Below are 22154 nucleotides of genomic sequence, written 5' to 3' on the forward strand. Positions count from 1 at the left end.
CAGGTAAAGACAAATTCAGACCCATATTTTCAGACTCACATGAGTTTCTTTGAATTAATTTTATGCTTTTAAGTTACAAAACATAACAGAGTGGTTGGAGAAGTTAGAGTTGTTTTCTCTGGGGCAGAGGAGGCTGAGGGGAGATCTAACAGTATTTTATAAAATTATGAGGGGCACAAATTAATAGATATGCAGATGAATAAGCAGAAAAGGGGGGAGATGGACATTATGTAGGTAGAAGTGATCAGTTTAGTTAGGCATTTAACTATTAGCTTAGTTCGTTCAGCACAACATTGCGAAACACAAAAGCCGTTTCTGTGCTGTACTGTTCTATGTTCAAATGCCGTCTTGCCATTGCTTATCTGCAATCTTTGTTTTTCCTCTTCAGATAACTGTCAGTCTTATGATTCCTCTTACCAGCTGCACAACTTCACACTTCCCAGCATTAAACTCTATTTGCCAAGTTGTGCCCACTCACTCAGTTTATCTGTATCAGGTTACTGAGTCCAAAATGCCCATTAAAACATACTCTTCCACTTACCTAGTCTTATCAGCAAACTTGGTTTCCTCACCTGCTTGAATAACTTTGAATACTGAGCTTCCAGTCATGGCCCTGGTCATCCTGCAACCAGCTCTCTGTAAAAGCTGCTCTGTCATACACCTACGTATGTTTCCATTTGTGCTATTAACTCATGTACCTTGTTGCAAATGCTATCTTCATTTAGATATGGAGCTTTAAGCTTTGAGAGTTTACACATTTGTACTTACTCCCGAGTTACTTCCTGCCATAGCATTGGTGTGCTGAAGAGAGCTGGGCTATGCAGATCGATACTCAGCATCTTCTACAGATGCTCACAGGGGAACATCCTAACATGCTGTATCACGGAAAATACTCCGGTGGGCTCTGCAACCGGTTGTTAAAACTGCCCAATGCATCATCAGCACCAGCCTACCTGCCATCAAGGACATATATACAGAAAGATGCTGGAAAAAGACCAGCAATATCCAGGGTTCCACCCACCCTGCCTATGGACTATTTGTCCCACTCCCATCAGGGAAGAAGCTATTCAGCATCCGCACCAGGGCCACTAAGCTCAAAAGCAGTTACTTCCCCAAGGAGTTAGACTGACCAACACCTCCATTCATTCACTCACCCACCAACCTCACCACTCATCACCTAACATCACTTTATGTACATACAATCTGCCTATGTATATAACAATTAATTTGTACATAAGATTGCTTTTATATTTATAGTTACGGTTTTTATTTAAAGCAGAAGGTCAATGTATTATCCAAGTACATATACATTACCATATACAACTCTGAAATTAATTTTCTTGTGGGCATACTTTATTGTGTTCCTTATGCTTTTTATGTGTGCTTTTTATACTACATTGGATCTGGAGTAACAATCATTTCCTTCATTACACTTGAGTAATGAAGAATGACAGTAAACAATCTTAAATCTTGTAGCTTGAATGCATCTTTACTTATGTTTGCGTTTTATGTCCTGTCTCAGTGTCTGTTCACACTCTACACCTCAGACCTTCAATACAAATCTGCGTCATGTCACTTGCAGAAGTTCTATGATGACTCTGCCGTGGTTAGGTACATCAGAGATGGGCAGGAGTCGGAGTACAGAGGACAGCTGGACAAGTTTGTGGAGTGTGAGAGGAATCACTTGCTCCTGAATGTGGTCAAAACCAGAGAGATGGTGATTGATTTTAGGAGGAAGAGGACTATGATGAGTCCTGTATACATTCTAGGAGGAGAAGTTGCTGTGGTGGAGGAGTACAAATGCTTGGGTGTTCTCCTCGACAACAGATTTGACTGGAAAACCAACACCATGGCTGTTTACAAGAAGGGGATGAGCAGACTCTATTTTCTAAGGATGCTGAGATCCTCCAAAGTGTGATCTTTTATGAGCCTGTCATAGCGAGTGCGGTCTTCTTTGTGGCTTTAAGTTTGGGGAGAGGCATTGGTGCTGTTGATGCAAAAAGACTAAATAAACTCATCAAAAAGGCTGGATCCATCCTTGGCTCCAAGCTGGACTCTTTTGAGTTAGTGCTGGGGAGGAGGTCACGAAACAAACTGCTATCCTCTCCATGACCTACTGAATAAGAGCGGAGTACCCTTTTGAAAAGGCTCATTCAGCTCTATTGTCACAATGATCGTTATAGAAAAATATTCCTACCAAATGCAATAAGCATATACAACAGTTCATCTCCGTGCGACAGGAGGAAACATATCGTAGTACAATAGTCTCTGTTTTATTATTTTGTACATTATTATTGCACATTGGTAAATTAATATTGTGTATATTGTTATTCTGTACTTTATTATTAGTTAATATTATTATTATATTTATTATTATTGCTATGTGTGTTATTAAATGTTACTGTTGTAATGAAATAATTTCCCAATTGTGATCAATAAAGTATGTATTATTATTATTATCTTTATTATTATTATATAATCCATTTATGGTGAGCAATTCCACAAGAAATTTGTTAGTACTTGTTACTAAGAGCAGAAAAAGTTAAAAAAAAGAAAGCAATACCTCTTCAGATGCTATTTCATAACCATCAGGATTCAAAGAAGGAAGAAGATGGATTCTGGTGTTATTGATCAAAGTCTGAATCCTTTGGTTCCCACTCAAGTACTCAGAGCACAAATATTGTGCAAGATAAATCAGAAGCTCTCTTCCCAATGCTTCATTGCCGTGTATATTTGCAATGTATTTAAATTCTGGCTCAACTGAAAGGTAAAATGAGATTTATGGTTAGTGCACCATTTATAAATTTATTTAGATTTCCTTTGTCAATGAAAGGGTTTCTTTAACAATAGGAATTCTGCAGATACTGGAAATTCAAGCAACACACATAAAAGTTGCTGGTGAATGCATCAGGCCAGGCAGCCTCTCTAGGAAGAGGTACAGTGGACGTTTCAGGCCAAGACCCTTCGTCAGGATTAACTGAAGGAAGAGTTAGTAAGAGATTTGAAAGTGGGAGGGGGAGGGGGAGATCCAAAATGATAGGAGAAGACAGGAGGGGGAGGGATGGAGCCAAGAGATGGACAGGTGATTGACAGGTGATGCCCCATCTCCCCCTCGTACCCCATCCGTTATTTATTTTTATACACACATTCTTTCTCTCACTCGCGTTTTTCTTCCTCCGTCCCTCTCACTATACCCCTTGCCCATCCTCTGGGCTTCCCCCCTCCCCCTTTCTTTTTCCCTAGGCCTCCTGTCCCATGATCCTCTCATATCCCTTTTGCCAATCAACTGTCCAGCTCTTGGCTCCATCCCTCCCCTCCTGTCTTCTCCTATCATTTTGGATCTCCCACTCCCCCTCCCACTTTCAAATCTCTTACTAACTCTTCCTTCAGTTAGTCCTGACGAAGGGTCTCGGCCTGAAACGTCGACTGCACCTCTTCCTAGAGATGCTGCCTGGCCTGCTGCGTTCACCAGCAACTTTGAAACGGATTTCTCTGACTGAATTTCATGACAGAAATGCACCACGGTACTGTAGTGGTTAGTGCAAAGCCATTACAGCTCAGGATGTCTGTGCTTGGAGTCCAACCCTGGCATCCTCTGTTAGAAGTCTCCGTACGCCCTTCCCATGGAATGCCTGCGTTTTGTCCGGTGCTCCAGTTTCCTCCCACAGCTGACAGACGTGCCGGGTAGGAGAACTGGCCATTGTAAATTGTCCTGTGATTAGGTTAGGGTGAAAAAGGGGTGACCCAAAGGGCTGCGAGGACTACTCCTTGCGGTACCACTAAAATAAATAAACAAACTGTTAGTCTGGACTCCTGCTTGTACTAAAAGTCAAAGTAAAGTAACATCAGGCTATTTGTAAAAACACTTGACATGATTCATTAGTTTCTAGCCTGGCGAGTAGATTAATTTTGTCCAAAATGATCTAAATAATTGAATTTTATACAAAGCCTAAATTACCTCATGTAAATTTTCTCTTTAAGCTCCCCACCCTGCTTGAGTATAATCAGAGTTTAAAGAAAGTACTGGATCCAGGTTCCAAAATATCATCTTCCAAGCTATTTACTTACTATTTCCCTCAGGAGTAGCCCTTGACAGCCTCATTCAAAACATGGGTGGAGGGTCAGCCCAGTGTTCAAATGTTGCGTAAGTTTAACTCAGTGAGAGGGGAGGTCCCACTGTTGTGGCTCATAGCTAATGTAAATCAGAATAGATGCCCAACCTTGGAAACTTCCTGTAGTCTGGAAGCAGTAAAGCTGTCCCTGCCATAGACTTGTTGGGCCTATTCAACTCCAGCAGCCTCTCGGATCCTGCTGGGCCCCTGGTCCCCTGCAAAGTCTTTCACAAACGACTGCCCAGGACCCCTTTCATAAGTTCTTGGCTGTAGCCTGCTGATTGTACTTTCTACTCCACAGCCTCCATGCTGTGAATATAAGTGGATACCAGACAGGAGTCATTTAACTGATGCACCACTTCAGCATTAGTGTTAACTCCTGGAGCTGGCTTCCAGACCCACATGCTAGACACTCAGGACCAGTTTAATAAAATCTATCAGCACCGAATAAGAGCAACAAAATGCTGTTGCATCTTCTCAGGTTCCATTCACATTACTTCTACAAAGATACTGAAAATAAACGGTGAGAAAAGAATTGACAAGATTAACATGAGTTACTTACGCTCTTCATGTTCACCAGGATTATCTGAGAATTCAATTACGTAAAGGTCTTTGCCTTCGTAGCTACGGCCAAGGGTGTACAATATCGATATATCTTCACAGATTGATGCCATCTGCTTCAGCAACTTTTTCATTTCCACATAACTGTGGTGTCTGAACTCCGGCAAGATAGGTAAGACATCAGGCTCATCTATCATACTTTCTTCTGTCAAAGAAAATGACTGTGCCTTAAACTCCAAATGCAAATACATGTGTAAATTTTACAGATTAAACAAAGAGTTCTGAAATATATAGTGAGTCAGATATGCTTCACTCTACCATCCTTGCTTTATTTTCCTTTAGTTACTGTTCAGTTTCTCTCACATGTGAGAGAAAGGTCTGTTCCTGATTTTCTTTAAATGAAAGATCTAGAGAACTCTACAACGATGCCTGATCTGACATTGTCCCACTTGTAGCTTGGCTCGAGTTAAAGTAAACTCCAAATGCACTCAGATCATTTGGCTGGAAGAAATATGAGACAACTTCATTGGCAGCTTGATCTACTGACCCTCAGACTGGACCTGAGAAGCTCAAAAGAGATTTCTTAAATGTGAACAACTTCTAGTTTTAGAATAAATTAGCTTGGAGGTTTATGTTCGCCTTGATCTTATTTGGTGGTAGCAGGCATGCAAGAGCACTTGAGGAGTCAAAGGTATTACAGGAGAATTGTCAGCATGGACAGAAGACAGGCTAAACTAGCAGAAGACAAATAGTGAATATAAAGGGGCCTTTTTCTGGCTGGTTGCTAGTGTCTGGTGGTGTTCTGCAAGGATCACTGGTGGATCCGCTTCTTTTCACATTATATATTAATGACCTGGATGATGGAATTGATGGCTTTGTGGCCAAGTTTTCAGATGATACAAAGATAGGTGGAGGAGCAGATAGTGTTGAGGAAGCAGGGAGTCAGCAGAAAGACTTGGACCGGTTGCTCAGATTGGCAAAGAAACGGCAGATAGAATGCACTGGAGGCAAGTGTATGGTCATGCATTTTGGTTTAAGGAATAAAGGTATCATGATTTTCTAAATAAGGAGAGAATTCAGAAATTGGAGGTGCAAAGGGACTTGGGAGTCCTACTCATACAAACAAGAGATTCTACAGATGGTGGAACTCTTGAACAACACGCAAAACATTGGAGGAAATCAGCATGTTAGACAGCATCTACAGACTGTCAACGTTTTGTGCTGAGGTCCATCATCAGGACTGGACGAAGAGGGGCAGAAGACAGAATAAGGAGGAGGGAGGAAGGGAGGAAGTAAAAGTTCATGCTGGCAGGTGATAGGTGAGACCAGGTTTAGCAGGGGAGTGGTGAGAAGCAGGGAAGAGATAGGTGGAAGAGGTAAAGGGCTGAAGAAGAAGGAATCTAATAGTAGAGGACAGGGGGCTATGGAAGAAAGGGGAGGATGAGGGGAACCAGAGGAAGGTGATGGGCAGGTGAGGAGAAGGGGTGAGATGATAACCAGAATGGGAATGGAAAAAGAGAGAAGGGGAAGGGTAAATAATTACAGGAAGTCAGAGAAATCGTTGTTTATGCTCTCACCTTGGAAGCAGCCCAAATGAAATACGAGGTGTTACTCCTTACTCCTCCACTCTTCAACCAGCAGCATGGGTAACTTCACTCACCCCAACACTGAACTGATTCCACAAACTACGGACTCACTTACAAGGACTCTACAACTCAGGTTCTCATATTTATTGATTTATTTATGTATTTATCTGTCTATATATTTGTTTGTTTGTATTTGCACAGTTTGTCTTTTGCACATCGGTTGTTTGTGTGTAATTTTTCATTGATTCCATTGTACTGCCTTGTTCTACTATGAATGCCTGCAAGAAAATGTATCTCAGGGTAGTATACGGTGACATATAGGTACTTTGATAACAAATTTACTTTGAAATTTGAGTGTGGCCTCATCATGGCGGTAGAAGAGGCCAGGAACAGATATGTCAGAATAGGAATGGGAAGTCGAATTGAAACATAACCATAGGGAGATCCTCACTTTTGTGGTGGATAAAGTGAATGTAGAGGAGGCCACACTGGCACACTGGCAGTGTAAGATACAATAGGTGACCCTAACAGACTCGCAGGTGAAGTATTGCCTCACCTGGAAGGATTGTTTGTGTCTCTGATGAGAGAGGAGGTATAGGGGCAGGTGTATCACTTGTTCTGATTGACCATAAGGCCATAAGACGTAGGAGCAGAATTAGGCCATCTGGCCCATCGTGTCTGATCCACTATTCAATCATGGCTGATCCTTTTCTCCCCTCCTCAGCCCCACCCCCCAGCCTGCTCCCTGTAACATTTGATGCTGTGTCCAATCAAGAACCTATCAAGCTCTGCCTTAAATATACCCAACAACCTGGCCTCCACAGTAGCATGTGGTAATAAATTCCACAATTACACCACTCTCTGGCTTAAGAAATGTCTCTGCATCTCTGTTTTAAATGGACACCCCTCTATCCTGAGGCTGTGCCCTCTTGCCCTAGACTCACCCATCATGGGAAACATCTTTTCTATATCTACTCTATGTAGGCCTTTCAACATTCAAAAAGTTTCAATGAGATTCTCCCCTCATCCTTCTGGCAGTTACAGACCCGGAGCCATCAACCATTCCTCATCCTTCTGGCAGTTACAGACCCGGAGCCATCAACCATTCCTCGTATGATAACCCTTTCATTCCCAGAATCATCCTTGTCAATCTCCTCTGGACCCCCTCCAACGCCAACCCATCTTTTCTTAGGTGAGGAGCCCAAAACTGTTCACAATACTCAAGGTGAAGCCTCATGGATTGATAAGTGCCAGGAGTGAAATCAGTGGGAGGGACAAGTGGAAAAGGAAGTCACATAGAAATTAATCCCAGTGAAAAGCAGGGAGCTGGGCAGGGGGAATCGAGGGACAGATGTGCTTAGTGGTAGGATCCTGTTAGAGATAGCAGAAGTTACAGGGAATGTGTGCTGGATACAGAGATTCCAGGGTGCTAGATAGGCCATCTCCTATCAGATTCCTTCTTCTTCATCCCTTTACCTCTTCCACCTATTACCTCCCAACTTCGTACTTCATCCCCACTGCCCATCCATCCTTACTGACCCTCCCCATCACCTGGTCTTTCCTACAACCTGCCAGCATGTCCGGGAAAGTCCCCTCCCGGACTTTCTTGTTCTGGCTTCCGGCTCCTTCCTCTCCAGCCCTGATGAAGGGTCTCAGCCTGAAATGTTAACTGTTTAATCCTCTCCATGGATGGTGCCTGACTTGCTGTGTTCCTCCAGCATCTTAGGAGACCTAGTGCAGGATTCCCTAAGGGAAAACTTGCAGATTGATTTGTAGTAAGGAAGGCAAATGCAATGTTAGCATTCAATTCAGGAGACCGAGAATGTAAAAGAAAGGATGTAATACTGATGCTTTATAAAGCATCTGTCAGTCCACATTTGGAATATTGTGAGCAGTTTTGAGCTCCATATCTAAGGAAGAATGTGGTAGCATAGGGGAAGATCCAGGGAGGTTTGCAGAATAATCCCAGAGATAAAAAGATTAACTTTGCAGGAGTGTTTAGTGGCTTTAGTCCTGTATTCACTGGAGTTTAGAAAGATTGGGGTGCATCTCATTGAAATCTACCAAAATTGAAAGGCCTAGACAGAGTGGACATAGAAAGGATGATTTCATTAGTGGGAGAATCTAGGACCAGCAGGCATTGTCTCAGAATAAAAGTACTTCCCCTTTGAACAGAAATGAGGAGGAATTTCTTCAACCAGAAGGTGGTGAAGTTGTGGACTTCATTGCCACAGACAGGCCATATTTAAAGTAGAGGTCTGTAAGTTCTTGATAGTAAGAGTATCAAAAATTATGAGGAGAAGACAGGAGGAGGCGGGGAAAATCAGACATCGAGTCTGCTCTAAACAGCAGAGCAGACTTGATGTCTGATGGCAAATGCTCTAATTCAGCTCCTATATTTTTTGGTCTAGTAAGGACATTGGTTGGCATTTTACTGGATCAGGCTGTACATGGGCGGCAAGGTGGTGTAGTAGTTAGCACAATGCTTTACAGTACCAGAGACCAGGGTTCAATTCCTGCCGCTGCCTGTAAGGAGTTTGTATGTTCTCCCGGGACCGCGTGGGTTTCTTCTGGGTTCTCTGGTTTGTTCCCACAGTCCAAAGAAGTACCAGTTGGTAGGTTAATTGGTCATTGTAAGTTGTCTTGTGATTAAGCTAGGGTTAGATTTGGGGATTGCTGGGTGGCTCGAAGTGCTCGAAGGGGCTCTGCCATGCTGTATCTCAATAAATAAATAATAGATAGTGTTGAGCAGTTACAATGTGCTCATGACTGGGAGCAACTGCTGATTCTGAACCCGAGAGAACATCCAGTGCAGGGAGAAAATGTGAAAATGTATAAATTGTTTATCTGACTAGTCTGCAATAATTACAGCATTGTAATTCTTGTTCATACAATGCAAACTAAGGGCGATGAATGACAGATGGCTGAATCAATAAATTTAAGTTTGCATTTCCACCCAAGACAAAATGTCATCAAGCAATCAGATCTATTTTTCACACATCTCCTTTGCGTGACACATGCTTGTTCTGATGCTGGCTGATATGCTAAGCATTTCTGGAATTTTCTGTTTTTAATTCAACTTTGTAACATGTTCTGTGGAAGTTGGAAACAAATGCTATTACATAATCAATTATCCCACCGAAATGGAAATGTACCTACCTGTGTATCTTCCTACTGGATCATAGCAACCCTCTTCCTCACTTACAAAGAACCGATCACAGTCCATGAAATATGGCCATGCCATTTCTATCATTTTAAATGTATGCTCGCAGTCTCTTTTAAGTGCTTCGCAAGAATATCTGCAGGGTTTCAGAATCATGTTGTTCTCACATCGTGGTGCTATGATGGAACAGCCCAGCAATTTGAGGTCCAAAGTGCATTCACCATTCATCAGGTTGTCCAAGACACTAATAAGAACGTACTCTGAGCTCATCTCTGCTTCCAATCTCGACGCTTGACCAATCAGGTTAGGAAACATAATCTTTGAGTAGGACGCAACAGTACAGTAACTTAGATGGTTGTTTATACATTGTGCTGCAGAAACAGAAAATGGAATAGGTTACTAATGTTAGCTGTTCAATGCCAAGCTCTGAGAAAAATAATGGAAAGTGATTGACATAATTAGATCAAAATGATATTAAAATTAATACATTAGAGATGTACAGAATTTATTAAACAAAACAAAAAAAAAGCAAAACAAGCAGCACTTCACTTGGTTTTGTGATTTCTTACATTAGATACCAACTATTTCCAAAGAACTTCACATTGTTGAGTTTGCCAACATTTGCAAAGGTATGTTCTGCTGTCTATAAAGCCCTGAGGCAAGCAGTGAGCATGCGTCCAGAGCTCCAGATCATATATGTTAAGTGATTCCGAGAAGTGTCGCTCCACTTGCTTGCTCCCCACGAGTGTATGTCCTGTTCTGCATATTATTTACTTATCATGTGGCAGGCCCAACGTAATTAGGAATGAAAAACACTATAGGAAATGGGATAACTGGAAATGTTATTAATTGATTGGAATTTTTTACACATACATACTGAACAGAATTATAATAATATTCCTTAAGGGGTTAAGCATCAAGATGCTTTTATCACCATACGGTACTGTACTATAACAGAACTTTCTTCTGAGTTTTCAGCAAAGCATCTGGAGCAGGATCATGATTTTTTTTAGAGTCACATGACTAATCTATGTTTCACCGAAAGTTTAAAATTCACTAAAATTGATAAGATAAAAATGTGTACCCTTACCTGTCTCGACAGGCTGAGTCTGACAACGTCCTGAAAGAAATAAAGCAGTGGTTAATATAAATATATAAAAGCTGGCTGCCACACATGGGAAGGGTTACTTCTGAGTGGAGTCCTGCATCAATAAAGCAGGAGCATTTGCTTTAAAAAGCCATAGACTGCAGAGCTCCGACCTCTGATTTTCCTTAGTTCAAATAAAACAGATTACTGCTCATGCAAACATAAGTTAAACATCTGGGCTGAATGTTCTTCCTTACAGACTGCCACTGATCTGCCCCCTGCTGGTCAGTTTGTGTTCAGCTTCAGCCCCTCTGCACAGATGCAGCCCCTAGCAAGAAGTGATCCTGTCAGTCATGAGAGTGTGCAGGTGTCAGCACCTGGAGCAAAGAATAAATTGCTGGAAGCGCTTTGATATCTCACCAAAGACTGTCACAAATTTATACAGATGTACAGCAGAGAGCATTCCGACTGGTTGCATCAACGCCTGGTATGGAAGCTTCGGACCACAGGATGGAACGAGGCTGAAGAGGATAGCAGGCTCAGTCAGTTCCCAGATGGACAGTACCCTCCCCATCATTGAGGACATCTTCAAAATCCAGTGCCTCAAAAATGCTGCGTGCATCATTAAAGACCCTCACTATCCAGGACATGCCCTCTTCTCATTACAACCATCAGTGAGAAGATACCACAACCTGCAAACTCTCACTCAATGTTATGAACAGCTTCTTCCATTCTACTGCTGATTCCAGAACAGTCTAGTAACCCATGAATACTACCTTGCGATTCCTCATATGCACTTTTTCTTTGTAACTTACATTAATTTTTATGTCTTCCACTGTAACTGCTGCCAGAAAATCACACCTTGCACAACAGATGTCAGTCGTAGTAAACCTAATTATGATTCTGACTCTCAACATCAGGAGCGGGTCAAGCACCATCTATGAAGGCTAATGGTTGGTCAATGATATAGGTTGGTCTACATTTCAGGTTCAGGTAAGGACTGCGACTGGAGAGAGAGGAGAGCCCTTGCATAGAGGTGTAAAGGAAAGAGGAAAAGGCTCGTGGGTAATAAGTTGAAGGGGTTCATATTGCGCAGATGGTGTCAGGTGACAGGGAGGAGAGGGAAGAGCAGATAATAGCAGGGACCAATAATAAGACTAGCTCCTACACTAGCAAAAACCTATTAGCTTTAATGAAAACACACATAAAGTTCTTTTTATTGTGAACTCTCTGAACTTGTGATTTAATTATCAATTCCATATTTCCTTATGACAAAGAATGAGGCCATTTCAGACCATTGAAATTATCACTTAGCAATATGATTTGTCCAGCAACATATGCTAATAGGTAAATTTGTGGCTGACACAAACTTTGGTGGGGTTGTGTGTACAGTATAAATATTAGAGATTCCAGCACTGATCCCTTTGGAACACCACTCATAACTGACCTTCAGTTAGAGTAACACCCATCTACAACTACCTCCTGTCTTCTATGGGCAAGCCAATTTTAAACCTGATCTATCAAGTCACCATAGATCCTATGCCTATAATCTTCTGGATCAACTGACCGTGAAAGACCTTGTTAAATGGCTCACAGTGCAGAATGCATTAGTGTGTGAACACAAAGAAATCTAATGATCATGCAAGTCCCAACAGGTTTCCTGACTGATTCTCTAGGTTCCAGAATGAAAGCTCAGAATCCACTCTGAAGGCTGTGCCTGAAAGTATAGCGATTACTGCAGAAGGTCCTGCAGAATTATATAAAAGCCAGAATATCTGATTTGCAATGACAATGAAAATACAGTCTGAGCCATATTCATTTGTCTTTAAATGTTATTATTCACGGTGTTAATTGTCATTGATAAAAATGACTTCACTTCCTACAGCGGTTATAAATTTTACAAAAAAATAATATTTTCTTGCATTCTAGCCTTATTTTTGCCTGTTTCAGAATGAATCTCATAACAATTTCTGTAAACATAGTTGGTATATTATTCAATTAATTTAAAAAAAAACTAGATAATTATTGAACTGGTGTTAAAAGACTTTACATCAGAAGCTATGCTGCCACTCTATTAATCCTTTCTGCATGAAATGCTGTCATAGGAAAGCGGCGTCCATTATCAGAGATCCCCACCACACAGGTCATGCTCTCTTCTTGCTGCTACCACTAGATAGAAGGTACGAAAGCCTCAGGACTCGCACCACCAGGTTCAATAATAGTTTCTACCCCTCAACCATCAGGCTCTTGAATGAAAGGGGATAGCAACACTCATTTATCCCATCATTGTGATGTTTCCCACAGCCAATGATTTCACTTTTAAGGACTCTTCATCTCAAGTTCTCGTTATTTATTTGTGGTTATTCATATTTGCATTTGCACTGCTGTTGTCTTCTATCTCGTTGCTTTTTCATTGACCCTGTTTTAGTTACAATTCTATAGATTTGTTGAGTATGCCTACAGGAAATGAATCTCAGGGTTGTATATGGTGACATATTTGCACTGAGATAATAAAATTTACTTTGAACTTAAAACTTAAAATCTACAGTTACTTTTGGAGCCATGCATGAATACCAACTCACTATCCTAATATTGTTTACATTAATTACAGAAGATGCCCAATATGTGTATGAACAAACCACTAAAAGGTAGCAGGCAGGTTCAACAAATAGTTAAGAAAGCAAGCAACTTTTTTGGCTTCATTGCAAAGTAGTTGGAGTTTAAAAACAGGTATGTTTTGTTGCAATCCTGTGGAATGCTGGTGAAATACTGTGTAACACACACAAAATGCTGGAGGAACTCAGCGGGCCAGGCAGCATCTATAGAAAAAAGTAGTCGATGTCGTAGGCCAAAACCCTTTGGCAGAACTGGAGAAAAAAGGCTGAGGAGTAGATTTAAAAGTTGGGGCGAGGGAAGAGAGAAACGCAAGGTGATAGGTGAAACCTGGAGGGGGAAGGATGAAGTGAAGAGCTGGGAAGTTGATTGGAGAAAGAGAGAGAAGGCCATGGAAGAAAGAATCGGGGAGAAGAGCACTAGAGGGAAGTGATGGCCAGGCAAGGAGATAAGGTGAGAGCAGGAAAAGGGGATGGGAAATGATGAAGGAGAAGGGGGCGTGGGGGAGCATTACCGGATGGTCGAAAAATCGATGTTCATGCCATCAGGTTGGAGGCTACCCATACAGAATATGGGTGGCAACTGGGAGATCCTGCTTTTCCTAGCAAACTGAGCATCGGTGCTTGGTGAGGTCATCTCCCAATCTACGTCAGTTCTCACCGATATACAAGAGGCCACACCGGGAGCACTGAACTCAGTATATGACCCCAACAGACTCTCAGGTGAAGTGTTGCCTCAAATGGAAAGACTGTTTAGGGTCCTGAATGGTAGTGAGGGAGGAGGTGTAGGGGCAGGTGTAGCACTTGTTCCGCTTGCAATGATAAGTGCCAGGAGGGAGATCAGTAGGGAGGGATGAATGGACAAGGGAGTTGAACAGGGAGCGATCCCTGCAGAAAGCAAAAAGTGGGTGGAAGGCAAAGATGTGTTTGGTGGTCGGATCCCGTTGGAGACAGTGGAATTTTCAGAGAATTATGTGCTGGATGCAGAGGCTGGTGGGGTGGTAGGTGAGGACAAGAGGAATCCTATCCCTGGTAGGGTGGCAGGAGGATGGGGTCAGAGCAGACATGCGTGAAATGGAAGAGATGTGGTTTAGAACAGCATAAATGGTGGAGGAAAGGAAGCCCCTTTTATTGAAAAAGGAGGACATCTCCTTCATTCTAGAATAAAAAGCCTCATCTTGAGAGCAGATGTGGCAGAGACGGAGGAACTGAGAGAAGGGGATGTCATTTTCACAAGTTGCAGGGTGAGACGAGGTATATTCCAGGTAGCTGTGGGAATCAGGTGGTTTATAATAGACATCAGTAGATAAGCTGTCTCCAGAGATAGAGACAGTGAGATCAAGAAAGGGAAGGGAGGTGCCAGAAATGGAACAGGCAAATTTGAGGGCAGGGTGGAAGTTGGAGGCAAAGTTGACAAAGTCAATGAGCTCAGCGTGGGTGCAGGAAGCAGCACCAACACAGTCGTCGATGTAGTGTAGGAAAAGTGAGAGACAGACACCAGTGTAGGCTTGGAACATGGACTGTTCTACATAGCCAACAAAAAGGCAGGCGTAGCTTGGACCTATGTGAGTGGCCATGGCTACACCTTTTGTTTGAAGGAAGTAGGAGGAGCCAAAGGCGAAATTACTTAGATTGAGGACAAGTTCCAGCAGATGGAGAAGAGTAGTGGTGGAGGGGAACTGGTTGGGTCTGGTGTCCTGAAAGAAACAGAGAGCTTTGCGGCCTTCCTACTGGGGGATGGAGGTGTACAGGCACTGGACATCCATGGTGAAAATAAGATGATGGGGGCCCAGGGAACATGAAATCATTGAAAAGATCCAGAGCATGTGAAGTGTCACAGATGTAGGTAGGAAGAGACTGAACAAGGGGGGATAAAGCAGAGTCGAGGTATGATATTGTGTACAGTTTTTGTCCTCTTAGCTAAAGAAAAGATATGGTCATTCTGGAGGCAGTATAAAGGAGATTCACCAAGCTAATTTTTGGGATGCAAGTGTTGACCTACCAAGAAAGCCTAAGTACTTTGGGCCTGTACTCTTTAGTGTTTAGAATAATAAGGGGTGGCGTTATTTAAACATATAAGATTCTATCGGGCTTAACAGAGGGTACGTGTTAAAATTTTTACACTTGTGGATGAGAACCAAACAAAGGCACGTTACTATAAGGTGAGAGGTGGTGTGTGTAATCTATTACTGCATCGGCGACCCAAGTTCAATTCGCTGTCGTCTGTAATGAGTTTGTACATTCTCTCCACGCCCACGGAGATTTCCTCTGTGATCACAGATGAAACACAATCTAGGTGAGGATCTGCTCTTGCAGGGTGATCTTGTAACCAATATTGAACTAAGCAGAACTGTAGGACGAGGGAAGCAACTTGGATGAAAAGCCAAAACAAGGAAAGTGGAAGTGGCGGGTGGGGAGGGTAACTGATAAATGGACAAGGGAAGGATAGGCAGCAACAACTGAGCAAGTACACAGAAGTGAATAAGTAAAGAAATTCCCAGGAAATGGTGATGATTGTTTAAAACTAAGATTAATAGGGATTTCTTCTAAAGTATAGAGGGTAAATCTTAAAGCAGAGAGGGCTGTGGAGGCTAGATGATTAGAGGCACCAGAAGAAGAGGAAGATACAATTTTGAAAGATTAGTAAATAGGAAATAATGGGAGCTGGCACAGGAGTTAAGTTCGGCACCAACTCAGCCATGATCATCTTGAATGATGGGACAGGTTTGAAGGGCAGAATGGCCTACTCCTTCGCCTGTTTTATCTTTGTTCTTGGAATCGATTGGGAGCTGCAACTGCGAAATTACAGTATAATGAATACTAGACATTTAAGTCAGTTATTCGCAGTGGCAGACGTGTTAATACATAATAGGTTGGCATTTTTTCATCAGAGGTCATAAAACTCATGGATTTTCTCCTGCAGCTTCAGTGCTTCTCTCCTTCTGATGACCAGATATATGGAGCTTGAAGTCATACTTCTACAAAAATAGGTAGTTAAGGTATTAACCTTTCCCTGGGTCTGAGAGCGCACATAATGCACAATCTCACCTGATCCCTCAATATCACCTCTTCGGTCAAGAAGACACAGCATCATTTCCACTGCCTGAGGAGATTGAGGTGAGTGAGGCTCCCCCCCTCCCCTTCACTAACTGATTTTTACAGGAACTCCATCAAGAATTTTCTGACCAGATGCATTACTATCCGTTACTGGAATTGCAAGGCATCGGACTGCAAGTCCCTACAAATGATTGTGAGGACAGCTGAGGGGATCATAGGGCTCTCTCATTCATCCACCAGAGATATATATTAGGAGTGCTGCATACACAGGCCACTTTTCAATGATCTATCCCATTCATTCATCAATCTTTTTGATCTCCTACTGTTGCGTATTTAATATTTCAGTAATACTTGAGTAATATTGTAAATATATTGTTTGAGTAAGCATTCTTTGTTTGTTTCCATAATTCATTGTGGGTTATATGTAAAAGTACGTGAATGGCACACGTCATCACACCACCACATCACCTCGTTAAAGTGAAAAATAAACTTACATGAGTTATCCCTGGCTCTGTATTTTTCTTTCAATTATTTTTATGTTTTGGAGTTACAAAACAGCACCTATCATCAGGCAGGAGGTACTGCAGCAGTAGGACAACAACTGTTAGGATGGGAAACTGCTCCTTTCCCCAGGCTGTAAGAATACTGAGCTCCCTGCCACCACCCAGATCTCATCATGCATGAAAAGCCAGTAGTGTTATACTGTTTACTTTTTGACTTGTGTCATAAACACACCTTATTATTTGTTGATTTCCCAGTGGTACTATTACGTTATGCGTTGTGTGTGTACTGTGTTATGCATGTTGGTCAGCAGAAATGTTACTTCATTTGGCAGTATACATGTGCACAGTTGAATGACAATAAACTGAACTTGAACTTCAACTTCATGCAAAGGTGTTTGTACATTTTGTCAGTGATCAATTCTGCTCTCCCCACAGTTCATCTGGGGGTTGTGAAAGGGATGGGTAATACAAGAAATTACTTCCATTAATGCTCCCATCTGTGCTCTTCCATCAATCCATATTGCATAAACAAACCTCCCAGCAATTTTCTCAATTACACTCGTGGGTGAAAACCAAACAAAGGCACGTTATTATAAGGTGGGTGGTGGTGTGTGTAACGATATTACTGTATAGAGATTCAATCCTGATAAATTCACCATTCTTTAGCTATGCTACAAGTACTTTCTGGTTTAAGCCAGTGTCATGTTTTGCACCATTCAGGTGTCAAGCCATAGTTACTTGGGGCATTGGATGTTGAGAAAGGCGTAATATCTTTGGAGAAGAAATTTGTGTCTGGTCACCAACCACTTACACATGTGTGAGATTAGCCACTGGTTGTACTACTTCCATGCATTTAGATTCACCAAAATCAATGAATCTCAGAACTTAAGGAGAAGCAGTGACCAATACACATGCTGAATTTTTATTTGGATGAAGAATGATTTCTTCACAAATTATTTAATTTCATTTCAAACCCAATAAAAGAAGACAGGCAAATTAACACAACATCTCAGACAAATATTTTGATGGCCAGGCAGCATCTATGGAAAAAGTACAGTCAACATTTCACCTATCACCTGGTGGTTCTGTCTTCCCCCCCTCCCACTTTTAAATCTACTGCTCAGCTTTTTTTCTCCAGTCCTGCCAAAGGGATTTGACCCAAAACATCAACTGTACTTTTTCCCACAGATGCTGCCTGGCCTGCTGAGTTCCTTCAGCATTTTGTGTGTGTTGCTCGGATTTCCAGCATCTGCAGATTTTCTCTTCTTTGTAAATATTTTGGTGAATGTTTTATATACAACAATGTCTCCTATGTGTTATTGTGAGCTACATATACCCGGTCTGAATTTTCTGATTTAATTACATTGTGCTTTCTATTTCTTTATTTTGCTAATGCACACTATAATCATATCCAACTGATGTCTCTAATTATCTTAATTTAACAGTTAATCTATGTAAATAACTTCAGTATTAAAAATTATTTTTTGATGATTCACTTAGCAAACTATTTTCAGGATACCATCATCTGCAATTGAGTTAAAACTCTTTTCTACCAAATCTGTATGGTGCAAAGCATGACAATGGTTTAAATCATAGAGTACTTGCAGCAGAGCTAAAGAAATGATTTTCTACGGCATTTACAAATGACAGAATTTAAGTTGCTGACTAGTGCCAAGTTTATAAATAGCACAGCTGACAAGCAAAAATTGTGTTCTATTGCTGTTTTATAGGGTTTGTAAATGCCTGCTTTCTTTAAGAGTGTTTAGTCAGGATGCTTTAGCCATCATGGTATGAAGCAAACTTGATGGGGTGGCTGCCTCTAAACATTTGTTTGTCCTTATGCTCAATATCAAGGGCAAAAGTAGTCAAACCAACAGAAGTAAAATTTTACAAAGTGCAGTCAAAGAAATAAAGGCAATGGCAGGATGTACATGATGAAACAATGAGTTAAAAAAACTATAACACTATGAAATATTGAATATAAATATTATCAATTACATGCACACTGCACAAAAAGTAGCAGGAGAACTGATAAATATACAGTACATATTGTTACCAGAATATATAATACACTTTTGCAATCCTAATAATGGAAATGGTATGGAAAAAGCTGAGGCAGTAAATTGTCTTTTGCTTTAAAGTACTAATCAGAAGTCAAATGTTTTTTGTTTCTATATTCTGTTCACTGCTTATGAATATTTGGTCTATGATCCCAGAACTGCACAATATGAGGCTTGGGGCAATATAGTGCTTGTCTTAGACAGAGGAATGTTGCTGAAGTTGGAGAACATATCGAAGGGGAAGTTATTGAATATAATGGGTAGGGTTAGAAAAAGGACACAAAACGTGTTGCTGAATTTTTACATTAAAATCTATAAACAATAAAATGTAGTATATCTGTTGAATAGTATAAAGTATTCATAAATATTGGCTTCAGCTTGTGTGACACATAATTGGAGCTTAATATGCATGAATTTTAAAAATAGAAAGTGTCTTATTTGTCTCCACAGGAAATTGGGTAGTGTCTTTAAAATGTTACAATCTATAATCGGGTTTAAATAAATTACTTATTGGACAAACCTCAGAGTGGACCCGTATCATTGTTCAAAGAACAAATTGCTGGATTATGTTTCCCAGAATTTATCTTTAGCCATTTTGTATTCAACATGGATTTCTAATGCCTCTCCAAGTCCAACCCTCTGTCCTCATTGTGAGAGGTGGAAGCAGGTAAGGCAGGCCACCAGGACTCTGGTGAAGCTGTATAGACCAGTCCTCTGTACAGTGGATACAATGGATTACAGAAATATTAATGAATTCCAACCATACCATCCACTTTGGATGATGGAAATGGGAGGTCATCAATCACCTATACTCCACTGGGACCTGAGGGTCCAAGAAGAAGATGGATTTCTAACAGACAAGTAGTTGGGTCTTTTTATTCAAGTGGAATACAATATTAACTGAACACATTACAATTATTTTTATTTCACTGAGAACATAAATTTCCAGAATATTTTAACCTATATAACTGAAGTTATGATTTTAATCAATGTCAGGATGCTTTACGTTATATAATGGGCATTTGGTTCACTGCTACAACTGTACACAGAATGAAGCTACTTGCTGCTTGCCATACTGTTTGATGTTTGGACACGAAGTGTGATTACCTGTAGATTTCTGTTTTGGAACCAGCCATGAAGACTTGTTGCAGTTGGCGTTTCTCAAGTATGTGTCTGACATGAGGAAAAATTGCAAAAAGCTATGAGCTAGCCGCTATCTCTGCTACTGAGCAAAACCAAAGAAACAAGAAGAGATATTATCAAAAGATTAGGTCCCTGTCAAAATTCTCCATCAGAATAATCTTTTACCCACAGGGCGGGAAGTACGTGTTGACCCAGAGCCTGACATGGAACCTACACCTAGTAGGAGAACTCTGCACAGAAGGAGGAGAACAGAAAGGTAACCAGCTAGCAATTGTGTGATTTCAGTGGAAAGACCAGAAGAGAGACCAGCCAATGAGTACTGTACAGACTCAGAGGGCGAGGAAATGGAAGTATAGTATGCCTTACCTTATGATGGAAGAGATACCTGAATCTCCCAGCCCTGACCTGGATATAGAGGGGAGGACTACTGTAGACAGTCAGATGTGATAATGGACAGTGAAGGGAAGCTGGTCTCCAGTATAATTAGAGATGAAACCAAGTTCAGTCAGGTCGCAGGGGGACCTGAGTTGTTGGAAGATATCACTGATAGGCAAGGTGAGGCATCCTGAAATAGACAGGACAGTCAGAAGGAGTGGCTGAAGCTGAAGAAGTCAAGGATGAGGTAAGAAGGTCTCAGAGAATCAGGAAGAACACCCAGATAGGCTGGCATATAATGCACCGGGGATAACAAGGTGTTGCATCCATCCCAATAGTGAGATATATTACCTCTATTTACAAATGGATTGGGGGTCCTGAAATCATGAAATTCATTTAAACATTGTATTATTAATAATGGTTTAATAAGTTCCAAATTCATGAGGACATGCTTATTTTTGGTGGAGGGAGAAAGTAATGCCCTGGATAAGATTTCTACTACTATGCCACGAGGAATATTATTTTAGCTGTTTCCTGTAAAACCAGCGTGTTCTGCTGGAAGAGTGCTTTGGTTTCAGCTAAAGATAAGGAGACATGAAGCCCAACTTAGGAATGTTGTGTCAGCTAATCAGGACTGTCAAGGTACGCGTTGTAACTTTCTGCCAGTGGGATGTGAGAGAAGATTCTAGAGAGCTTGGCGGGATGAGATTTCAGAGTACAGTAGTCTGGTTTGGGGGCTTTTGGTGGCAGGTGTGGAGAAAAGACCACCAGGGAAAACACCTGGATGATCCCTCTGAAAAGGAGAACCTAATGCATGATGTGCTCTGTGACAGTAGGATTCCAAGAAGGGAAGTTCTGTCTATGGTTGGTGATGAAAATTCAGCACTGTGATTAAAGCGGTACACCCAGCTAGTACAGAAACGAGCTCCAGCGTTTATGTGCACACTTCCACTGGTTAACTGTAACTTTTTTTCTTTGTTTTCCTATTAATTGTTTGATAAAGTTGAAAATTGGAAGAGATACTTTCTTTGTCATTTTATACTGGTGTGTAATCTGTCATTTCTTGGCAACTGATAATTGTGTACGGACAGTGAAGATTCATTACAATCAATGTTCCTTAATTGGTACATCCCAACCTTCCAGTTTGATTTAACCCCAAATCATCCCAACCCTAGACGTACTTTGGTTGTAACATCACAGCTGAGACACATGGCTGTTAGTAGAGTTAGCTAACAAGCCAAGTTGGTATACAAGCCCCAGTGAGAGGGTTGCATATAGAAACATAGAAACATAGAAAATAGGTGCAGGAGTAGGCCATTCGGCCCTTCGAGCCTGCACCGCCATTTATTATGATCATGGCTGATCATCCAACTCAGAACCCCACCCCAGCCTTCCCTCCATACCCCCTGACCCCCATAGCCACAAGGGCCATATCTAACTCCCTCTTAAATATAGCCAATGAACTGGCCTCAACTGTTTCCTATGGCAGAGAATTCTACAGATTCACCACTCTCTGTGTGAAGAAGTTTTTCCTAATCTCGGTCCTAAAAGGCTTCCCCTCTATCCTCAAACTGTGGCCCCTCGTTCTGGACTTCCCCAACATCGGGAACAATCTTCCTGCATCTAGCCTGTCCAATCCCTTTATATATATTCATATGGATAGTAAACCCTTCATTCTGATTGGCAACATACTGTAACTATTAGCAAAGTAAAATAATTCATCAAAAAGAGTTAGAGCATATAAGATTTTTTAATAAGATAAACTTAATTGAATATCGTATTCTGATTTAAAGTATTCTGATTTTCTAGGTATGTACAAGTTTCAATTAAAGAGGCATGGGTTTATTTTATCATACAATCCAAATGCATGCAAGATGATTGAAATACAATTGGTT

General features: G+C 41.3%; 1 protein-coding gene across 1 annotated transcript in view; it reads right to left on the bottom strand.

The window, feature by feature from the left end:
• cpz (carboxypeptidase Z) overlaps nt 1–22154 on the bottom strand; it is a 64182-nt gene that overhangs the window by 36593 nt on the left and 5435 nt on the right. The window contains exons 2-5 of the mRNA XM_063045007.1: nt 10513–10542; nt 9419–9793; nt 4675–4878; nt 2564–2760 (exon numbers count right to left, since the gene is read on the bottom strand). Coding sequence (XP_062901077.1) covers nt 2564–2760; nt 4675–4878; nt 9419–9793; nt 10513–10542 — 806 coding nt within the window. The remainder of the gene's footprint in view (nt 1–2563; nt 2761–4674; nt 4879–9418; nt 9794–10512; nt 10543–22154) is intronic.

This window comes from Mobula hypostoma, chromosome 4 (genome assembly GCF_963921235.1).
Source record: "Mobula hypostoma chromosome 4, sMobHyp1.1, whole genome shotgun sequence".
Lineage (NCBI taxonomy): Eukaryota > Metazoa > Chordata > Chondrichthyes > Myliobatiformes > Myliobatidae > Mobula > Mobula hypostoma.